Here is a 22,178-nt window from a genome sequence, read left to right on the forward strand (position 1 = left end):
AACTGTAAATAAACCATTAAAACTGTAAATAAACCAATCAAACTGTAATAAACCAATAAAACTTCAAATAAACCTTAATAATCAAATTAAAATTTGGTTCTCCAGCCCAATTATGCACTCCAGTCCCCGCGGCGCCCACCGGTCACGAAAGTGATCTAGCGCGCCGGCGGACACCGCGTGCTCCAGCTCTAGGGCCACCCGGGCGCGAACATGGCCACGGAAGAGAGGGAGGCAATCCAGCCGGACGACCCCCTCGACCGCCCGCTGCCTGGACCAATTAATGGCCTTCTTCGCCAGGCCCAGGAGCAGACCCATGAGGAGGTCCTCCGACCTGCCCGCTCCCCTCCGCACCGGGTGACCGTAGATCAAGAGCGTGTGACTGAAGTGCAACCAAAACTTGAGGAGCAGCCCCTTCAAATAATGAAAGAGGGGCTGCAACCTCTCACACTCTATATAAATATGAAACACGGACTCCTCCAGACCGCAGAACAAACATGTGGTCTGGGAGTCCGTGAACCTACTTAAGTACCTATTGCACGGGACCGCCCTGTGCAACACCCTCCAGGCCAAGTCCCCAATAGAACAAGGGAGGACTCCCGCATAGAGAGCCCCCCATTGGGGGCCAGGCTGTGAGTGAATTACTGTTCTGGGCCAGGCTGTGATTGGATTACTTTTCTGGGCCAGGCTGTGATTGGATTACTGTTCTGGGCCAGGCTGTGATTGGATTACTGTTCTGGGCCAGGCTGTGCTTGGGATGTTGTACTGTTCTGGGCCAGGCTGTGCTTGGGATGTTGTACTGTTCTGGGCCAGGCTGTGCTTGGGATGTTGTACTGTTCTGGGCCAGGCTGTGATTGGATTACTGTTCTGGGCCAGGCTGTGATTGGATTACTGTTCTGGGCCAGGCTGTGCTTGGGATGTTGTACTGTTCTGGGCCAGGCTGTGCTTGGGATGTTGTACTGTTCTGGGCCAGGCTGTGCTTGGGATGTTGTACTGTTCTGGGCCAGGTTGTGCTTGGGATGTTGTACTGTTCTGGGCCAGGCTGTTCTTGGGATGTTGTACTGTTCTGGGCCAGGCTGTGCTTGGGATGTTGTACTGTTCTGGGCCAGGCTGTGCTTGGGATGTTGTACTGTTCTGGGCCAGGCTGTGCTTGGGATGTTGTGCTGTTCTGGGCCAGGCTGTGCTTGGGATGTTGTACTGTTCTGGGCCAGGCTGTGCTTGGGATGTTGTACTGTTCTGGGCCAGGCTGTGCTTGGGATGTTGTACTGTTCTAGGCCAGGCTGTGCTTGGGATGTTGTACTGTTCTAGGCCAGGCTGTGCTTGGGATGTTGTACTGTTCTGGGCCAGGCTGTGCTTGGGATGTTGTACTGTTCTGGGCCAGGCTCTGCTTGGGATGTTGTACTGTTCTGGGCCAGGCTCTGCTTGGGATGTTGTACTGTTCTGGGCCAGGCTCTGCTTGGGATGTTGTACTGTTCTGGGCCAGGCTCTGCTTGGGATGTTGTACTGTTCTGGGCCAGGCTCTGCTTGGGATGTTGTACTGTTCTGGGCCAGGCTCTGCTTGGGATGTTGTACTGTTCTGGGCCAGGCTGTGCTTGGGATGTTGTACTGTTCTGGGCCAGGCTGTGCTTGGGATGTTGTACTGTTCTGGGCCAGGCTCTGCTTGGGATGTTGTACTGTTCTGGGCCAGGCTCTGCTTGGGATGTTGTACTGTTCTGGGCCAGGCTGTGCTTGGGATGTTGTACTGTTCTGGGCCAGGCTGTGCTTGGGATGTTGTACTGTTCTGGGCCAGGCTGTGCTTGGGATGTTGTACTGTTCTGGGCCAGGCTGTGCTTGGGATGTTGTACTGTTCTGGGCCAGGCTGTGCTTGGGATGTTGTACTGTTCTGGGCCAGGCTGTGCTTGGGATGTTGTACTGTTCTGGGCCAGGCTGTGATTGGGATTTTGTAGTGTTCTGGGCCAGGCTATGATTGGAATATTGTACTGTTCTGGGCCAGGCTGTCATTGGATTATTACATAGGATTACATAGGATATACAGCACAGAAACAGGCCATTCGGCCCAACCAGTCCATGCCGGTGTTTATGCTCCACTCAAGCCGCCTCCCGTCTTTCCTCATCTAAATCTATCAGCATAACCCTCTATTCCCTTCTCCCTCATATGCTTATCTAGCTTCCCCTTAAATGCATCCATACTTTTCGCTTCAACCACTCTCTGTGGTAGCGAGTTCCACATTCTCACCACCTTTTGGGTAAAGAAGTTTCTTCTGAATTCCCTATTGGATTTCTTGGTGACTATCTTATATTGATGGCCTCTAGTTATGCTCTTCCCCACAAGTGGAAACATTCTCTCTGTATCCACTCTATCAAAACCTTTCCTAATTTTAAAGACCTCTATTAGGTCACCCCTCAGCCTTCTTTTTTCAAGAGAAAAGAGACCCTGCCTGTTCATCCTTTCCTGATAGGTATACCCTCGCATTTCTGGTATCATCCTTGTAAATCTTCTCTGCACCCTCTCCAGTGCCTCTATATCCTTTTTATAAAAGGGTGACCAGGACTGTATATGCAGTATAAGCCTGGTCTAACCAAGGTTTGATACAGGTTTAGCATAACTTCCCGACTTTTCAATTCTATACCTCTAGAAATAAACCAGAGTGCTTGGTTTGCTTTTTTTATGGCCTTGCTAACCTGTGTTGCAACTTTTAGTGATTTGTTTATTTGTACTCCGAGATCCATTTGTTCCTCTATCCCACCTAGACTCACCCTCCAAGTAATAAGTGACCTTCCTATTTTTCCGACCAAAATGCAATACCTCACATTTATCTGTGTTGAACTTCATTTGCCAATTATATGCCCATTCTGCAAGTTTAGTAATGTCCTCCTGTAATTTGTTGCAGTCCTCCTCAGTATTGACTATCTCCCCCACCAACCCCCCCAAATTTGGTGTCATCCGCAAATTTAGAAATTGTGTTTTCGATTCCAAAGTCTAAATCGTTAATATAAATTGTGAACAGTGGTCCCAGCACTGATCCTTGTGGAACACCATTACCCACCTTCTGCCACTATGAATAGCTACCCTTTATCCCTATTCTCTGCTTTCTGTCTTGAAGCCAGCTAGCTACCCATTCTGCTTTATGTCCCCTGACTCCGCATTCTCTGACCTTGTTCATCGGTCTATTATGTGGTACCTTATCAAAGGCCTTTTGAAAATTTAGATAAATTACATCTACTGCATTACCATTGTCTACTCTCTCTGTTACCTCTTCAAAAAAATCAATGAGGTTGGTCAAGCAAGACTTTCCCTTTTGAAATCCATGCTGACTATTCATTACTATAGTTTTGGTTTCTAGATGTTGTTCTATTTTCTCCTTTAGTAGGGATTCCATTATTTTTCCTACCACCGATGTTAAGCTGACTGGTCTATAATTCCCTAGACATGTTCTGTCCCCCTTCTTAAATATAGGTATTACGTTAGCTATCCGCCAGTCCTCTGACACTACACCTTTTTCTAACGAATTATTAAATATATGTAGTAATGCCTCTGCTATCTCTTCCCTAGATTCTTTTTAAATTATTGCACTGATCTGGGCCAGGAAGTAAATGGATTACTGTAGTGTTCTGGGCCAAGCTGTGATTGGATTTCTGTACTGGGTTGGCCAGTGATTGGATTACTGTACTGGGATGGCCAATGATTGGATTACTGTACTGTTCTGGGTGAGGCTGTGATTGGATTACTGTAGTGGGGTGGGCAGTGATTGGATTACTGTAGTGGGATGGGCAGTGATTGGATTACTGCAGTGGGGTGGGCAGTGATTGGATTACTGTACTGGGGTGGGCAGTGATTGGATTACTGTGCTGGGTGGGCAGTGATTGGATTACTGGGGTGGGCAATGATTGGATTACTGTACTGTTCTGGGTGAAGCTGTGATTGGATTACTGTGCTGGGATGGGCAGTGATTGGATTACTGTGCTGGGGTGGGCAGTGATTGGATTACTGTACTGGGGTGGGCAGTGATTGGATTACTGTACTGGGGTGGGCAGTGATTGGATTACTGTGCTGGGATAGGCAGTGATTGGATTACTGTGCTGGAGTGGGCAGTGATTGGATTACTGTGCTGGGGTGGGCAGTGATTGGATCACTGTGCTGGGGTGGGCAGTGATTGGATTACTGTGCTGGGGTGGGCAGTGATTGGATTACTGTACTGGGGTGGGCAGTGAATGGATCACTGTACTGGGGTGGGCAGTGAATGGATCTCTATACTGGGGTGGCCTGTGATTAGATTACTGTACTGGGGTGGGCAGTGATTGGCTCACTGTGCTGGGGTGCGCAGTGATTGGATTACTGTACCAAGACAGGCAATGAAGGAATTACTGTAGTGGGTCGGGCTGTAACTTACTGCAGAGTAGGTCGCCCAGACTGGACCGGCTGAAGATGATCAAATATAATAGTAAATAAATCACACTAAGATTCAGAATCTCTCTCTCTCTTAGGCAGTCCCTCGGAACCGAGGATGACTTGCTTCCACATTAAAAATGAGTTCTCAGGTGACTGATGAGTCCAATGCGGGACCTACAGTCTCTGTCACAGGTGGGGCAGACGGTGGTTGAAGGGGAGGGTGGGTGGGGTGCTTGGGTTGACGTGCGCTCCTTGCGCTTGGCTTCCGCTTGCTCCCGGCGAAGAGACTCGAGGCGTTCGGCGCCTTCCTGGATGCTTCTCCTCCACTCTGTGCGGTATTGGGCCAGGGATTCCCAGGTGTCGGTGGGGATGTTGCACTTTTTCAAGGAGGCTTTGAGTCAGGGCTGAGCTGTAGCATGAGGTTTGGTTTATGCTGAGCTCTGTGCTCTGCTATTGTCTGGACAGTGTAGGAGTTTCAGACAGATTTGCAGTGTGCTGTAGCAGACCCGGGAATGATTATTGCTTTCACTGGGATGGGGTGTAGAAGGAGATGTGATTAATCGACATGTTCTAACAGTGATTTTCCTCCATTAGAACCTGTTTATTGAGTGGATTGGGCGCAGAATGCTGCTTGCGGGAGGTTACAGTTTGATGGTTGTTTGTGGAATATTGTTCACCATCTCATTGACTCTCCAGGTGAGTCGCAGCCTCTTTCTCACAGTTAAAAAAGGAGTCAGGTTGGAATAAGTGCATTTTCAGAATGTGATTCCCACTTCCAGGAACACGTACATCTATCGCCCTTGTGTACGGTGGTCTCATTGTAAACTTTTCAAGATTGTGAAAGCAACATTCGTGTCGGGACTTTCAATGGTGGGTGGGGGGAGTAATATTTTTGAGAGTATGGGGTAGCAGAGAGTTGTCCTAATTTCCTGCTGAATTTGTAGAGGCAGATATTCCACGGGCCACAATACACTCACTTACACTGGAATCACGCCCATGTGGGGTGATGTGGAGGGCACCCAAGTAACATGGGATCATCGTGCACGTGCGTCACAACAGCTGCATCTCAGACACACCCCTGCCCCGGGAGGCCACAAAATGGGGAGTTGTTGGCTGCGCCAGGGTGAGGATGTTGGGGTGGGGGGTCCCAGAAACATGCTACTCTTCCCTCGCCACCCTCTTGCCAAGGGAGGAACTACAAAAAATGACCCCTTTTTTGGGGGTCCAGATCATATCCCAATCCCAATCCCAAACCCCAGTGTGGACCCCACTTCCACCATCCACGATGCCAGCACATCTCTTCCTTCTGGATATACTGGTTGATGATCCACGATGTGGCATATCCCAGACCCAGGCTGTGAGAACTCCCAGCCATGGGAATCCCCCCCCCCGGTCCTGCCCGCAGCGTGTCATCGGCCTCATAAGGGGCAGGCCGAGGCTCCACTCCTTACAAGGCCCTGCCGAAGCCCCCCCCCCACCGCCCCCATGCAAGGCCGGGTCCCAGAAGATCCAGTTCCTGGCGGAGTTTGCCGGCAATTTGGCGGACTCCTGCCAGAGCAATAGTGGGCGTCAACCAGAACAGCCGAAGAATTTCAGTCCCATCATTTTCTATTTCTGCTGCACAATGTACTTTGGACATGGGATTTTTTTTCCTGGTTTACATTGCTAAAAATATAAGATAATAAAGGTTGGTGAAAGAATATCAATGTAAGTTGTAGATTTGGTTGTTTAAAGATGGGGTATTACATTTTGGTAAGAAAAATAGGGAGGTAACTTATTACTTGGAAAATAAGAATCTAAATGGGGTAGAGGAGCAAAGGGATCTCGGAGTACAAATCCACAAATCACTAAAATATCAACAGAGGTTAACAAGGCACTAGGGTTTATTTCTAGAGGGATAGAATTGAAAAGTAGTGAAGTTATGCTAAACTTGGATCAAACCTTGGTTGGACCACACTTGGAGTACTGCGTACAGTTCTGGTCACCATATTATAAAGGGGATGTGGGCCAGAGAAGATTTGCAAGGATGATACCAGAAATGCGAGGGTATACCTTTCAGGAAAGGATGAACAGGCCGGGTCTCCTTTCTCTTGAAAAGAGAAGGCTGAGGGGTGACCTAGTGGAGGTCTTTAAAAATTATGAAAGGTTTTGATAGAGTAGATACAGAGAGTGTTTCCACTTGTGGGGAAGAGCAAAACTAGAGGCCATCAATATAAGATAGTCACCAAGAAATCAAATAGGAAATTCAGGAGAAACTTCTTTACCCAGTGAGTGGTGAGAATGTGGAACTTGCTACCATAGGGAGTGGTTGAAGTGAATAGTATAGATGCATTTAAGGGGAGGCTAGATAAGCGAAAGTGGGAGAAAGGAATAGAGGGTTATGCTGACAGAGTTAGATGAGGAAAGATGGGAGGAGGCTCAAGTGGAGCATAAACGCCGGCATGGACTGGTTGGGCCGAATGGCCTGTTTCTATGCTGCATATCCTATGTAATTATTAAACCGTGTTGCATCTTGCTTTAATCTTTTGAAGAGATTTTAAAGAGTATAACAAAAAGAGATGGGTGTGAGAGTGGTAGTTTGTGTGTATAGGTACATTGTCCACAGCAGAGGTGTTCAGACAGAGTGCTGCTGTGAATGTTGTTTGCTACTCATGGAGATGAAGGAAAGGACAGTAGCATTAGATACTAGGGTTGAAGTGTTTTAGAGATTGGCGAATGATGCAGGTTCATGGTGGATAAGTTCATTTACAATATGGAGCAGGTATAAGGCAATGAAGGAGAAACAGCTTAGGCTGGGCAAGAGGCAAACAAGGAACTGATTGGGAAAGCAGTAATGGATAAATATACTGACGAAAGAAAGGAGTGTGTTACATTTGCGAAGGGTAATAAGTAACCTTGTTAGGATAGAGGAGCAGCACAGGAAATGAACGTAACAAATAGAACACCACTGGAGAAAGACACAGAGGAAAGGGAGGAAATGAAAAGGAATCTGACTACTGTCAGAACAAGCACAAGAGCAGTGTGGAAGAAAAGGGGGGCTGTGGTGCTGGAGGATTCAGTGGTGAGATTCACAGACACTTCCTTTTGCGGCAAGGATAAAGTTAATAAGTCAGTGATTAGTGTCCCAGATGCCAAGATTTCAAATGTGGAGGAGAGGGACCAGTGGAGAGAGCGAGAAAGGAGTCAGTGGTAGTTGTCGAGAAGGAAGTGCTCAAAAGTGAGCCTAGACACATTGCCTGGAAGTTCAAGGGGTGTAAAGTTGGTTATAGGATTATTTCTACATTACAACAGCGACTACACTTCAAAAGTACTTAATTGGCTATAAAGTGCTTTGGGACGTCCCGAGGTCATAAAAGGCATTATATAAATGCAAGTCTTTCTTTCTATTTATTGCCAGTCAGTAGGAGAGTGAGTTCATGAGTCCAATCAGAGGGCCTAATCAATTTATTGGGTACTTGGGGGCCAAAAAGGCCTTTACTCAAAGGATGGTAAACATTTATAATAATCTACCATATAATAATTATCTATATTAATGACCTAGATGAAGGGACCGAGTGTAATGTATCCAAGTTTGCTGATGATACAAAGCTAGGTGGGACAGTAAGCTGTGAGGAGAACACAGAGTCTGCAAAGGGATATAGATAGACTGAGTGAGTGGGCAGTAAGGTGGCAGATGGAGTATAATGTAAGGAAATGTGAGGTTATTCACTTTGGTAGGAAGAATAGAAAAACAGAATCTTTTTTAAATGGTGAGAAACTTTCAAATATTGGTGTTCAGAGAGATTTGGGTGTCCTCGTGCAAGAAACACAGAAAGCTAGCATCCAGGTACAGCAAGCAATAAGGAAGGCAAATGGCATTTTGGCCTTTATTGCAAGGGGGTTGAAGTATAATAGTAAGGAAGTCTTGTTACAATTGTACAGGGCCTTGGTGAGACCACACCTGGAGTACTGTGCACAGTTTTGGTCTCCTTACACTAACACTAGTTAGGCCTCAGCTAGAGTACTGCGTGCAGTTCTGGTCACCACATTACAGGAAAGATGTGATTGCGCTAGAGAGGGTACAGAGGGGATTTACAAAGCTGTTGCCGGGAGTAGAGAATCTTAGCTATGAGGAAAGATTGGATAGGCTGGGTTTGTTTTCCTTGGAACAGAGGAGGCTGAGGGGAGACCTTATTGAGGTGTATAAAATTATGAGGGGCCTAGATAAAGTGGATAGAAAGGGCCTATTTTCCTTAGCAGAGGGGTCAAAAACCAGGGGGCACAGATTTAAAGTAATTGGTGGAAGGTTTAGAAGGGATTTGAGGGGCAATTTCTTCTCCCAGAGGGTTGTAGGGGTCTGGAACTCACTGCCTGAAAGGGTGGTAGAGGCAGAAACCCTAACCACATTTAAAAAGTACTTGGATGTGCACTTGGGATGCTGTAACCTTCAGGGCTATGGACCAAGAGCTGGGAAGTGGGATTAGGTTGGATAGCTCTTTGTTGGCCGGCGCGGACACGATGGGCCGAAATGGCCTCCTTCCGTGCTGTAACTTTCTATGATTCTTATCTAAGGAAGGATATACTTGCCTTGGAGGCGGTGCAACGAAGGTTCACTAGATTGATTCCTGGGATGAGAGGGCTGTCCTATGATGAGAGATTGTGTAGAATGGGCCTATACGCTCTGGAGTATAGAAGAATGAGAGGTGATCTCATTGAAACATACAAGATTCTGAGGGGGATTGACAGGGTAGATGCGGAGAGGTTGTTTCCCCTGGCTGGAGGGTCTAGAACTAGGGGGCATAGTCTCAGGATAAGGGGTAGGCCATTTAAGACCAAAATGAGGAGGAATTTCTTCACTCAGAGGGTTGTAAATCTTTGGAATTCTCTGCCCCAGAGGGCTGTGAATGCTGAGTCTTTGAGTATATTCAAGGCTGAGATAGATAGATTTTTGGGCTCTAGGGGAATCAAGGGATATGGAGATCGGGTGGGAAAGTGGAGTTGAGGTCGATGATCAGCTATGATCTCATTGAATGGCGGAGCAGGCTCGAGGGGCTGTATGGCCTGCTCCTGCTCTTATTTCTTATGTTTTTATGTTCTACCAGTGATGCAGTGGAATGCAAGATGTTGGGGGAGTTGATGTTGAATACTAGGCTGAGTGAGCTGAAATACTCAAGTGACCAGCTTGATAGGCTGAATGGCTTCTTCTTGTCCTTGGCTTTTCAATATGTTATAATTGAACAGACGTTGGCGAACCGCAAGATTTATGGATTTAGGCAACCATGACCAGTATTCGATCCTTTTAGTCCACATTAGAGCATTGAGATCCAAGGCCAATAGTGATTTATGCTTAGTGGAAGGTGTTGATTGGTGAAGGTGTTGGATAGGGGCAGGCGAGAAAAGTACATCAATGGAAATGAAAATCGGGTGGTTTCTATAACGGGCGGTCGATCCACAACGCTAGTTTAACCTCCGGGCGGCAAGTTCAAAATCTATCTCAATGGACTCTTAGTACAATAATCCAAGAGTGATAATCACAGCACTCCCTCAGTAGTTCTTGATGCTTGAATCACCACCTTCTGACTCAGATGAATGCTACCAACTGAGCTTTGCTGACACTGACAGTTAGTTGTAACTCGGAAGTGGTAAGAGGAAGGGCTAAGCCCTGCATGTATTACTGACACACTCTGTCTGTTGACCTAGGACAAGATCAGCTGGATGCCATTCTTGAGCATGGCCTGCATCTTTGCATCCATCTTAAGCTTTGGAATTGGGCCAGGTAGGTTGTCTGCTATAAATTATTGATATAATACTGAAAGAAACAATTCCTCATCAAAAAACTCATCAGAGAAGTCCTGACTACATGAGGAGCTAGTGTGCTTGCCTGCTGACTGAGAGGACTGGGGTTTGCATCCAGCATTGTCCAATACTCAAGATTACATTGGCCTATTTCTGTGCTGTAAATTCAATCAGCCTAACTGGTCTGTTCCGGTATTTATACTCCACACGAGCCTCCTCCCACTCTGGTTCATCTAACCCCATCAACATATCCTTCTATTCCTTTCTCCTTAAATGCATATCTGCTATTCGCCTCAACTACTTCATGTGCTAGCAAGTTCCACATTCTAACCACTCTCTGGGTAAAGAAATTTATACTGAATTCCCTATTGGATTTATCAGCGACTGTTTTATATTTATGGCCCCTAGTTTTGGACTCCCCACAAGTGGAAACATCTTCTCTATGTCTACCCTATCAATCCCTTTCATAATTTTAAAGAGCTATATTAGGTCGCCCCCTCAGTCATTTCTTTTCTAGCGAAAAGAGCCCCAGGCTGTTCAATCTTTCCTGATAGGTATAACCTCTCAGTTCTGGTATCATCCTTGTAAAACTTGAATTAGTCTGTGGACAGGAGTAGCTGGATTTTCTTTACCTTGACAAGTCATTGGGCTCTCCTGCTGACTCACCAAGGGTCCTAGCAGAGGGGGTGAATGGGAGCAGATGTGCTTTCATTCCATGAATCGGTTGATTGCCCTGATCCTTCAACCACATTTGTCATTAGGAGATTCCCTTCCTTTTACATTTTTCCCCTGCAGCTTTCTCCCCTCCTTCCCTTGAGCTGCTGACTCCTGGCACGGTGCAGTTTCACAGGCTCCTGAACTATAGGGGGTTCCACAGGGAAACCTGATTCTGTCCTCATAGTACTCAGCAGTGGCAACTCAGCTCGTGTTTCCTGTCCGCACCTGAGCCTGGCGAGTTAAAGGGGGTGAAATTCAACTTTGGCTGGTGGGGTGGGGGCTGGTCAGTGCACAGAATGGGTGGTGATTGGTAGTACATGAAAAACCACAGCACCATCGATTTGGGCCCCTGAAATTCCACCGGGGTTGTACGGGTCTCTCGCTGTAACTTGAGTGGGAGACCGGTGGAACCTCCAAGGAAATGTTGGGTCTCTGCTGTTTCTGTGAATCTCTGCACTTATCTGTAAGTGATGGGTCATTTGTCAGCTCCTTTACAAGGCAAGTGATGAGGGGGACGTGGCTGTTGCCAGGTGTGCAGAATGCCTAAGCATGAGTTCCTGGTCCTGACTATCGATCTGTATCTGGCATTAGTAGTGGTAGCTGGTACGTTGAGAGGCACGAGGCTTCCATAAGGGCACATGTGGGTCCCACCAGTGGGGACAGGACCTGGCAAACTGCTTGGACCCTCAAAGATGAAAATTATCTGGATTGGTCTCCTTGCTCGGGCACAAATCAGAGCAGTGACTGTGGGGAGGGTGGGCGGTTTGGCAGGTGCTCAAGTTTTTGGGTGTGTCAGGCAGATGGATCTCAACGATGCACATGAAATGGCGCTTGCATCCACCTGCCTCATGCAAATTAGGTGTCCTCCCAGTGACTCCGCAAACTCCGTCAGGGGTCAGGGTCAGAGTCAGAGGGCACGATCATGCTGCAACTGTTGGGATTGCAGCCCATGGAATTTCAGAACCGTGACGCCCCCATTTGGTTCAGCGTCACACCCTACACCGGTGCTCTCTGTTGTGTATCTCAGTTACAATGACCGTACTGTGCGAGGATTGTATTCTCCCCTGCTGACTGCTCGTGAAGAATGTCTCGTTACACCCTGATACCGAGTGTGCTGGTGCACCCCAACTTCTAAATCCACTGTGACTTCTTTGCCCTTAGCCGGAGTAACTGGGATCATACCGATGGAGATCTTTGACCAAACTGCACGGCCTGCAGCCTACATGGTCAATGGCTCCTTGTTCTGGATAAATCTTATTGTTGTTGGGATGTCTTTCCCATTCATCGTTGTAAGTATCTTGAACGCAGATTAAATTTAACTTAATATTGTGACACAGACTATACTCATGTTATAAAATACTCTCTGATAAAACTGTTGTACTGTGTATCCCTCTTTTAATGCCCTAAACAACTGTTCTCCATTTAACATTTATTTTCTCTGTCCCCCTATCTTTGGTCTCTTGAGACCCACATCTTGCAAGCTCTGCTCTTCAGTCAGCCACTAGGAGATGTTGGCAGAGTGAATTGTCCTGATGATTTGTCATCTCTTCCTGATTGGTTTGGTTCAGCTCTTCCTGCCCATGGGCACAGCTGAGATCTGTAGCTCACCATGTGAACACTCACTTGCACATTGGAGCACCGATGTATCATACTGTCACTACTCCACTGCAGCAACCAACCAAAACAAACCAAAACTCACTTAAAACACGGGGTGGAGATAGAGTTCTCCACATTCTTGGACAATGAGGAATTTCCACTGGGATGAATCATTAAAGTATCATTGAGTGAAATGGAATCTGGGGACCTCAGGCCAGTTATAGATTACCACTGCATTTAGTCCTTGCATTATCGATCTGCCCATAGTCCCGTGTACACATGTTGGGCAGAGGTGCCATTTTTCATTGGTGAGTTGCTGTACCGGTTGTGTTGGAGCTGCGGTGCACTGGACTGCACAGTGCTAGCGTGGAGTCTCCAACCCTTTACTTCCCACCTTGTGATTTTCTAGTCTTGGTCAGAGCTTGCTGAGCACGAGGGTTGCCAACCCTCCAGGACTGCCCTGGAATCTCAAGGAATTAAAGACTGATCTCTAGGACACTGATGTGAGCCACCCAGAAGAAAAATCAAAGGGGCATTTAAAAACTGTGGTTTTTAAAAAAATACTTTTGTTAACTTGTTATAAAAATATTGGACATGGGAAAAAAGGCTGTTTGACGGACAGTCACGAATCATCCAATCAGGTAGCTGGTTTGCTTTCCAATTGGCTACGAGAAGGCGGGACACCGCAAGTACAGCCATGTTGTGCGACCAATGGTGGGAGTGGAGTGGTTGGAGCAGGATGTGATGAATCCCCCAGGAATATGTCCAACCACTGTTGGCAACCCTACTGAGCACAAGTCTGTGGGAGGGAGGGAGTAAAATATCAGAGGGAGAGCCACCTACAGCTGTTCTTGGCCACTTCAGCTAGTCCCATTCCCCCGCCCTTCCCCCGGCGCCCAGCAATTTTTTTTCCTTCAGGTACTTATCCAATTCTGTTTTGAAAACCACGATTGAATCTGCTTCCCACCCCACCCCTTGGTCAAGGTGGGGTGTGAGAGAAAAAGTGGAAGAATTAAAAATATTTTGTATTGATAAAGAAAAATTTAAAATAAAAACAGAAAATGCTAGAAATCAACGGGTCAGGCAGCATCAGAGAAATGGACTTAACTTTTCAGGTCGATGATCTTTCATCAGAACTGGAAAAAGTTAGCGATGTAATCGATTTTAAGCAAGTGCAGGGGCAGGGAAAGGGGGGAGGAGAGATAAGAATAAAAGGGAAGTTCTGTGATAGGCTGGAGGGCAGGAGAGATTAAATGACAAAAGGGATGATGGTGCAAGGCAATGGGACAAGGAATGAAACAAAAGATGGGTCTAGAGGAGGTGTAAATGGCAATAGCAGAATCATTACCAAATGTAAAATCGGTGCTGTTTGCACTCACCCGGTTTTTCTCTCTTTCAGGAGGGACTGGGCAGTTTCTGTTATGTGCCGTTCCTTTCCTGTAGTTTCCTCGCCGCTTTATTCATTGGATTCTTTCTGCCAGAAATGAAAGGGAAGACCTTTCTGGACATTTCTCAGGAGTTTCACAAACGCAATTTCAAAGCTCAGCTAGAACAAGCTCAAACAAGACTGAAAGGACCATAAAACCAACCACGTTGTTATCAGCGCCCAATGTTCATGTTGCAGTCGTGTTTCCCTAGCATTATCATGTCGTTTTTATCTGTCGGCTGGTCTCGTTTTTCTGTTTAACGACTGTTTCTCTGCACTAAGAGCTTACGCAAGAGTAGGTTTAATTGGGTCGGTTGTTGAGGCAGGGACTCTGAAAGTTACAATCAAATAGCGGTCGCCAAAATTTCTTGCATTATGTTTCTGGGTTTCACGTTCAAGTAGATGTTAGGAAGTTTCAGAACTTCAGGATTTGGTGCAAAGTTTTGTGTCGTCAAAACCTATCAACAAAATGTTAACTACATATAAACTGGCCAGTACAGCAATAAATATTTTCCAACTGTTACAAATTTAAGTCTGTTATCTTCTCGGATTCAGTGACATCAGTTGCTTTTGGAAATGATCCGATCGTCTTACTTTGTGGGCATTGCCTCACATTGGCCATATTTCTGCTTGTATAATAGCGAGTCCCTGGGGGTGTAACAATAGTACCCTCTTGTGACCTGAACTGGATATTCATCTCCTTTGCACAAGTACTTCTTCAATCTCACCAAAGGTAGACCAAGCAAACATTTGGCAAGGCAAAGCTTTTACAAATTGTTAAACTGCTTTGTATCACAGGATGTCAACATATAGTTCTGATTAGACTCACTGAGTTCAGTCAATACAATTTATCTTCATAGAATGATACAAAAATAAAAAACACATCATGCTTCACCACATAAGTGGGTCATACTTACTTAAGATGTCTTCTAACTCTTCCTCCAGAATTTCTGACTTGTCTAAATCTTTCTCAGCTGTCATACAATTGTCCTGCAGCCTTCACATTCCCTACCAAAAGCCCCTCTCTCTCTTTTTATCCCGTTATAGTAATCAATGGACGTTCCTACACAATGGGTGTTAGATGTTTTCCGATTGCCTAGGCAAGCGAATGAATCGCTTAGTGTTTCGTCTCTAGGGAACATGTAGCATATTAACCACCTTTCATCTTGGTGCCTATTTCTTAAATGCATGAAATTATATTTTGTTAAAAATAAATTAAAGATAACTATTTCCAAATCTTTTCAGTAAAAAAATGGCCTAAAAATCCTGAAATGTGTCTCCATACAGTACTTAATTTTGACTTGATGCAGGTGGAGCTTGTTTTTGTAATTTTCAATCTGCGATGTGTCTGTGTTGGGAATGGGTGCCCTGCGGTGTAGTACTGGATTAGTTTGGGGACAGTGTGGACCTGATGCAACTGAGGCAGTTCCTCCTTAACTCCAATTTCCTAGAAATACCAAACCGATGTTGTGGATGGGCCACCCATTATAGAAACCACCTGGTTTCCATTTCCATTGATTTTATGGGTGGATTCTATAATGGGGCGGCCCATAGAAACATAGAAGATAGGAGTAGGCCATTCGGCCCCTCGAGCTTGCTCCGCCATTCAATGAGATCATGGCTGATCATCCAAACTCAGTACCCTGTCCCTGCCTTCTCCCCATATCCCTTTAGCCTTAAGATCCACATCCACATCACCCAGTTTTAAGCCCGGGCGGCATGTTGAAAATCTACGCCAATGTATCTTAAACAGCTCTTCACTGTAAGCTTGGTAGGGCAGTATGGAGGGAGAATGCACAGCACTCTGGCAACTGTTTACCTCCTTTCCAAATGTGCAGACACGCCCATCTTTTAACACTGCACTCTATATTGCTGCTATGTCAATGTGTTTGCCCTGTGACCCATGAAATGTAGCAGCCAACACAAAGTAAAGAAAGGCTTGCATTTATATAGCACCTTTCACAACCTTAGGACATCCCAAAGCACTTTACAGCCAATGAAGTACTTTTGAAGTGTAGTCACTGTTGTGATGTTGGAAACGTGGCAGCCAATTTGCACACAGGAAGGTCCCACAAACAGCAATGTGATAATGACCAGATAATTTGGTGATGTTGATTGCAGGATAAATATTGGCCAAGACACCAGGGAGAATTCCCCTGCTGTTCTTCAAAATAGTGCCATGGGATCTTTAACACCCGATGACATCACCGAGCCTGGGCCGGGATACCCGATGACATCACTGAGCCTGCGCCGGGACATCCAATGACATCACTCCCAGTGCAAGCTAAAAAGCTACGGCTCCGCTAATGACATCACTGGTAATGACGTTACCCTCACCCGTTCTGGTTGAATGAAACGTCCCTCACGAAACCAACCTTGCAGCTCAAATTATGTGAAGTAGTCAATGCTGTGGATTTGTCAAATTTAGCCTCAGAGAAATGGCTAGAGCACCCCGCATGATCTTGCATTGCCCGTTCATGGGGTCACATATTTGAAGGGGCCCACAAGTCAATTGCTGGGTTAGTCTGGAGAGGAGGGTTTGCAATCAAAGTGAGGTGGGAGGCTGCTCAATGTGGAGGCGTCACTCCTCCAGCAGTTGGGGGTGTTATGGGAGTTTTTATACATCATGCTGATAGTCAGCCACACATGACCCCAGGTTCACAGCCACTGGCACAAATTGGTGCCATGCAGCCCTCTATAGAGTGGGGCCTAGCCTGCCAGACTGGCCAGTCCTCAGAGCTACTTCATTCACCTGCTTGTCCATTTGGCCAGTCCTAAACCAGGGAAGTAGCAACTGTGCTGCTCCTCTGCCTGGCCACAGAACTAGTGTTGTGCTTCCTCACTGAGCTCCCTTCGTACCTTGGTGCATGACATTCAACACTTCCCACCCAGCTCCAGGTGGGCAAGGGCCAAGATTCTGTGAGAATCACTGTAAAGCCTTTAGAATGGCAGCAGTCATCTCTGAATGAGGTGCAGGGAAATACTGCAATACTCAAGAGCGGCACAATCTTATGATGCACAAGTCAGTTGGTTGTCCTTTGCATCCCATAAAAGGTGCTGAATGCTTAGAGAAAGAAGCATCTGAGCATCCTGGTGTCCCCAGAAGGACCCTTCCAGCACCTGATCCAGCCATTCGGTCACGGCCTCTTGTTGATGCAAGCAACAGCTCAGATACACCCATTCAGGGAGGCGGCGTTACTGACACAGCACAGATAATACTGGGTGGATCCCAGAGCAGCAATGAGCAGGAGGAGATGGTAGGCAACTTTGAGGAGACATCTGTCTCGCCCCAGATGTGACAAAAGCAAGAGCCCTCAGCTGAGGATTCCAAGACCAAGATCTCAGGGGTCCAGGCTGTTTAAGATTAATTATTCAGGAGCATTGGTCTCATGGGCAGGCAGTGGAGACAGTCTTTCTCTCGTGGTACTGATGACAGGACAGTTAGAGGAGTCCAATCCGCACCTGCAATGCAATGCAATGAAGGAGGCAGGACATGAAGTGAGGAAGACCCTGATGATTGGCAGCCAAGGAGATCAATGTAGCCATTAGCCTTGACTGCTCAGGAACTGCATTTTCAATGTAGTAGACGTGACTCCCAGTCAAATCCGTGTTCCAGAATCGCACTCGTGTGCTCGCATTTAGCCATTTCCACACTGCCTCCCCCCCTACCCTGCCCTGTTCATGTGGTTCCAGTGGGTGCACTGCCAGCAGAATGATCAGGGCTATAGAGGGGTCAGGGGAGGGAAATGATGGCAGAAATTGAGGTGGCCAGCTGGGGTGCAGAGTTTTGCTGAGGGGCCTTTGTCTTACTTCACTTGCCAGACCACCACCTTCCAGAAGTGGTCAGGTTTCATGAGGAAAGTCCAGGCATTTTTGTCAGAGCAAGTTGTGAAGAGTCTTCTGCTCAGACCACACCTTGAGTCCCTTGTGCAGTGCTGGTCACTGAGGCACGATGAGCTACTGATGTGCTGGGGCCAGTACAGACAAAAGCCATAAGGAGGATCGCCAGTGTAGGAGAGAATGACATATTCAAATGTAGGAATGATATCAAGAAATCGTTCTTCACGCAGAGAGGGATCAACACTTGATTCAAGTTGAGCCAAATGACCTTGTTCATCCAGAGTTATCTTGTGATTATTTTTTTGAATGAAGAAAAGGACCAATGGAAGGAGGATGAGCAGCGTTCATAGATATACAGAACCCAACTGGCAGAGCAGCTGTAGGAGTGAAGAGGAGGCACGGTGCAGTTTCTGTTGCCTGCAATTCCCAAAAGCTATCGTCTGCATTCCAAAAGATACTGTGCGTTATTTGTAGCTGTGGAGTAGAAGACAATGCTGCTGTCCATTGGCCCCATACCTGTTTGCCACCTTTCCCACAACTCCATGCTTGAACCTCTCCGATCATGTTTTGGCCCTAATCAAAGTCATAAGTGACATCCTCTGTGACTTGGCCGTGGTGCACTATCCCTCCTCATCTTTATTTCAGTCGTTTTTAAACACGGTTAACCACACCATCCTTCTCCAATGCCTCTCCTCCGCTGTCCAGCTGAGTGGGACTGCCCTTGCTTTGTTCCACTATTACCTATCCAATCATAACCAGAGAATCTCCTGCAATTGCTTCCCTTCTCACCCTCGCACCGTTACCTCTGGAGTCCCCTATGGATCTATTCTTGGCCCCATCCTATTTCTCATCTACATGCTGCCCCTTGGTGACCATTCATGTTTGCGTTTTGGCTGCTGCTCCAGTCCCAGACCCAAGCCCATCACTTCTGTTTCCACTTTTCTCTCCCCTTATTTTTTTCTTTTCACTTTACCCCTCTGAGACCCCTCTCTCCTGTTGTCCGTCATGCCTCCTTTCATTTTTCCCCTCTTGGTTACTCTGTTCTCCCAAATCCCTACCCCAACCTTTCAGCACTCCTCGACCTTCCTACTCTCCTGCCACCATCCCAGGCTTGACTCCCTCTGAGATAAGCCGACAACTTCCCTCTGTGCCTCTCTTGGCATCCTCCAAAGGGCCCATTGAGGCACTCGGCGCTACTTCCTTACGAGCAGAAACCCCAATTGCCCCATCCTACTCTTGCTGACCTTCCCACTCAGCGTGCCCGCTGGGGGCTAATGTTTCCTACCTCCTTCCCGTTCCACTCACCCTTCCCAATGCTGACCCTATGGACTCTGCCACTGGATCAGCTATCACCACCCCTCCATGCATCTCCCTCCAGAATGTCTGTTCACTTGTGAACAAGGCCTTTGCCATCCATGAGCTTATTGTGGATGATTACATCGACATCATGCCTCGACAGAAACCTGGGTAAGAGGTGATGACACCTTCCCCGAAATGAAGCCTCCCCATCTGGCTATACCTTCTACCATTTGCCCTGCCCAAACCGCCGCGGTGGCGATGTGGCCCTTATCACCAAATCACACCTTGGTCTGTCCCCCTCCTCCTTTGAGCATCTCACCTTGTTCCAGCCCTCTGGCCTCATTTAAAATCCTTGTTTTCTCCCGCCCACCCAAGTACCATGCCAATTTTCTCACCGAGATATCTTCACTGCTTTCCTCCCTCAGCCTCTGCACCGAGTGACTTCTCATCCTCGGTGATTTCAACCTCCGTCTCAATTCATCATGCTCTCTCGCTCTCCTTTGAATTCAATGCCCTCCTATCCTCCCTTAATCTCTCCCTCCATATAAACTCCCCACCCCATATTCACAGCCACCCCCTTGAACTTGCTATCTCACGTGGCCTCACTACTCCCATTATATCAATCACAGAGAAGACCATCTCTGATCACTTCCTTGTATCGCTCTCCACCCACCATCCTCCTTCTCCCTCCCAACCCTACTTCCTTCTGTGTCTCTTCTACTCTCCTCTGCCAAAACTGCTCATTATTCCAGAATGATCCGAGAATGCAAAGATAATCCGTGGCTTCTTTTCTTTACTGCAAACCATCTGCTTAAACCCCTCTCCCTTGCCTCCTCCACCCTCAGCTCCAACAACAAGTGTGAGGAGTGTTGGATCCGTGGTTCAGTGGATATGCTATTATTAAATAATCACACGGATGCTGTACATTAACAAATAACAGGTCTTTACTGGAGGAGGGTAATCTCTAGACTGGGGGTACAGAGACATGCGCAACGCTTATATACCGGTGTGGTCACTGCCGGTACTACAGTATACAGGAGCTGTAAAAGTAGTTCTGACTTAAAGGCACATACACTACAATTCCTCCCCTTTTAGATTAGTAATACCCCTAATATTCAAATAACAATTAACATTTCAACATGTACATTAAACAACAAAAGTCCATTTATAGATTCAGTCTTTGGGGCGGCTTCCTGACCCTTTCGGGATAGCGCCTTTCCAGAGGTTCTTGTTCTTGGTGCAGAGGCGATTCTGACCCCTTTTCATCGGGGAGTTCATCGGGTTCCACTGCTACTGGGTCTGAAGTAGATGCTACTGGTATGTCGGGTTCATCCCCAGGTACTCGAGACATGGGGTTGACGCGTTCCTGTGACGCTAAGATCTGATCGACGTGGCGTCTCACAATGTTCTCCCCGACATCCACTGTGTACATTAATGGCCCCTGCCTTGTACATATCGTTCCGGGTTGCCACTTCTCTGTTCGATAGTCACGGGCCAAGACTGGTTGCCCTACATTGAAGCTCCTTGTCGGCTTCTCATTGATGTGCTGGAATTGTTTGTCCTCAACATTTCTTCGCACATTTGGTCTGAGCAAGTCCAGACGAGATCTCAACCTTCGGTTAAAGAACATCATGGCCGGGGTCTGGTTGGTAACTGCATGTGTCGTGTTTCGGTAGGCTAATAAGAAATTGTCCATCTTATGCTGTAGTGGAATTTCATCGTCGCACATGGCCTTTATCGCCCTCTTAAAGGTTTGTATGAACCTCTCAGCCAATCCATTTGTGGCTGGATGATACGGGGCGGATGTGTAATGCCTTACCCCATTCCTTTTCACTTATTTTTGGAACTCGTCGGACACAAGCTGTGGTCCATTATCAGAGCAAATCTGCTCTGGCAAACCGTTTCTGGCAAATATGGTCCGTAGGACTGCAATCGTTTTCTCGGTAGTGGATGAAGACATTTTTATCACCTCAGGCCACTTTGAATGAGCATCCACTGCTATTAAGAACATTGAGTCCATAAATGGACCAGCGAAATCAATATGCACCCGTTGCCATGGAGAGGAGGGCCACTCCCATGGGTGTAGAGGGGCATGTGGTGGTGCATTTTGGACCTTCTGGCATCCTAAGCAGCTCTTAGTTAGGTCTTCGATTTGTTGATCGATTCCCGGCCACCACACATAAGCCCTAGCAAGGCTTTTCATTTTCACTCCCCCCAGATGACCTTCATGTAGCTCATTTGGCACTCTCTCCCTTAACTTGGGTGGAATCACCACTCTGGATCCACACATCACTGTCCCCTGGCATACTGACAGCTGTTCTCTTCTGGATGAGAATGCTGGCAACAGTGAGTCGCCATGTGTTGGCCATCCCCTCACCGTCAATTCATATACCCTTGACAGCGTCAGATCATTGCGGGTCTCCTTCTCTATATCCACGTTTGTTGCTGGCAATCGTTCAATTATTGACGAATAAAATATCTCGATAGGGTCCACTGCTGGTGCTTCCTCCACAGTAGGCAGTGGCAGGCGCGATAGCCCATCAGCGTTCCCATGCTGTTTCGTGCCTTTATATTCTATTTCATATTGATTCGCCCCTAGAAACAGGGACCATCTTTGTAACCGCTGTGCAGTCATCACTGGAACGCCCTTCTTAGGATTAAAGATGGAGACAAGTGGTTGGTGGTCAGTCAGCAAGGTGAACTTCTGCCCATGCAGATAGTGGTTGAATTTTTTTACTCCCCATACTAGGCTGATGGCCTCCCTGTCAATCTGGGCGTAGTTGCGCTCAGCTGAGGTTAGTGACTGAGACGCAAAGGCTACTGGCCTCTCCAACCCGTCTGGGAATTTGTGCGACAGCACCGCTCCAATACCGTAGGGTGATGCATCACATGCCAAACGAACTGGTAGTGCTGGGTTGAAATGGGCCAACACCTCTTTTGATGTGATCAATTCTTTACACTTCTGGAAAGCTCATCTACGTTCGTCATCCCACTTCCATGGTACCCCTGTTTGCAGTAGGGTGTTCAGCGGGTGTAATACCGTAGACAAATTTGGTAAGAACTTGTGGTAGTAGTTTACCAGCCCGAGGAACGACCTCAGTTGCGACACATTTTCCGGTGCTGGAGCCTTGACTACTG

The 22,178-nt window shown here is 47.1% G+C and overlaps 1 protein-coding gene across 1 annotated transcript in view; it reads left to right on the plus strand.

Annotated features, from left to right (window-relative positions):
• The window catches only part of LOC147104507 (solute carrier family 2, facilitated glucose transporter member 11-like), an 82,379-nt gene extending 67,750 nt beyond the window's left edge, over nt 1–14,629 (plus strand). The window contains exons 8-11 of the mRNA XM_085962186.1: nt 4,982–5,083; nt 10,067–10,142; nt 12,041–12,168; nt 13,875–14,629. Coding sequence (XP_085818312.1) covers nt 4,982–5,083; nt 10,067–10,142; nt 12,041–12,168; nt 13,875–14,057 — 489 coding nt within the window. The 3' untranslated portion in view covers nt 14,058–14,629. The remainder of the gene's footprint in view (nt 1–4,981; nt 5,084–10,066; nt 10,143–12,040; nt 12,169–13,874) is intronic.
• Nucleotides 14,630–22,178: the final 7,549 nt, after the last annotated feature.

This window comes from Somniosus microcephalus, chromosome 19, assembly GCF_052327205.1.
Source record: "Somniosus microcephalus isolate GS21.2 chromosome 19, FLI_Smic_1.0, whole genome shotgun sequence".
NCBI classification, from domain to species: domain Eukaryota; kingdom Metazoa; phylum Chordata; class Chondrichthyes; order Squaliformes; family Somniosidae; genus Somniosus; species Somniosus microcephalus.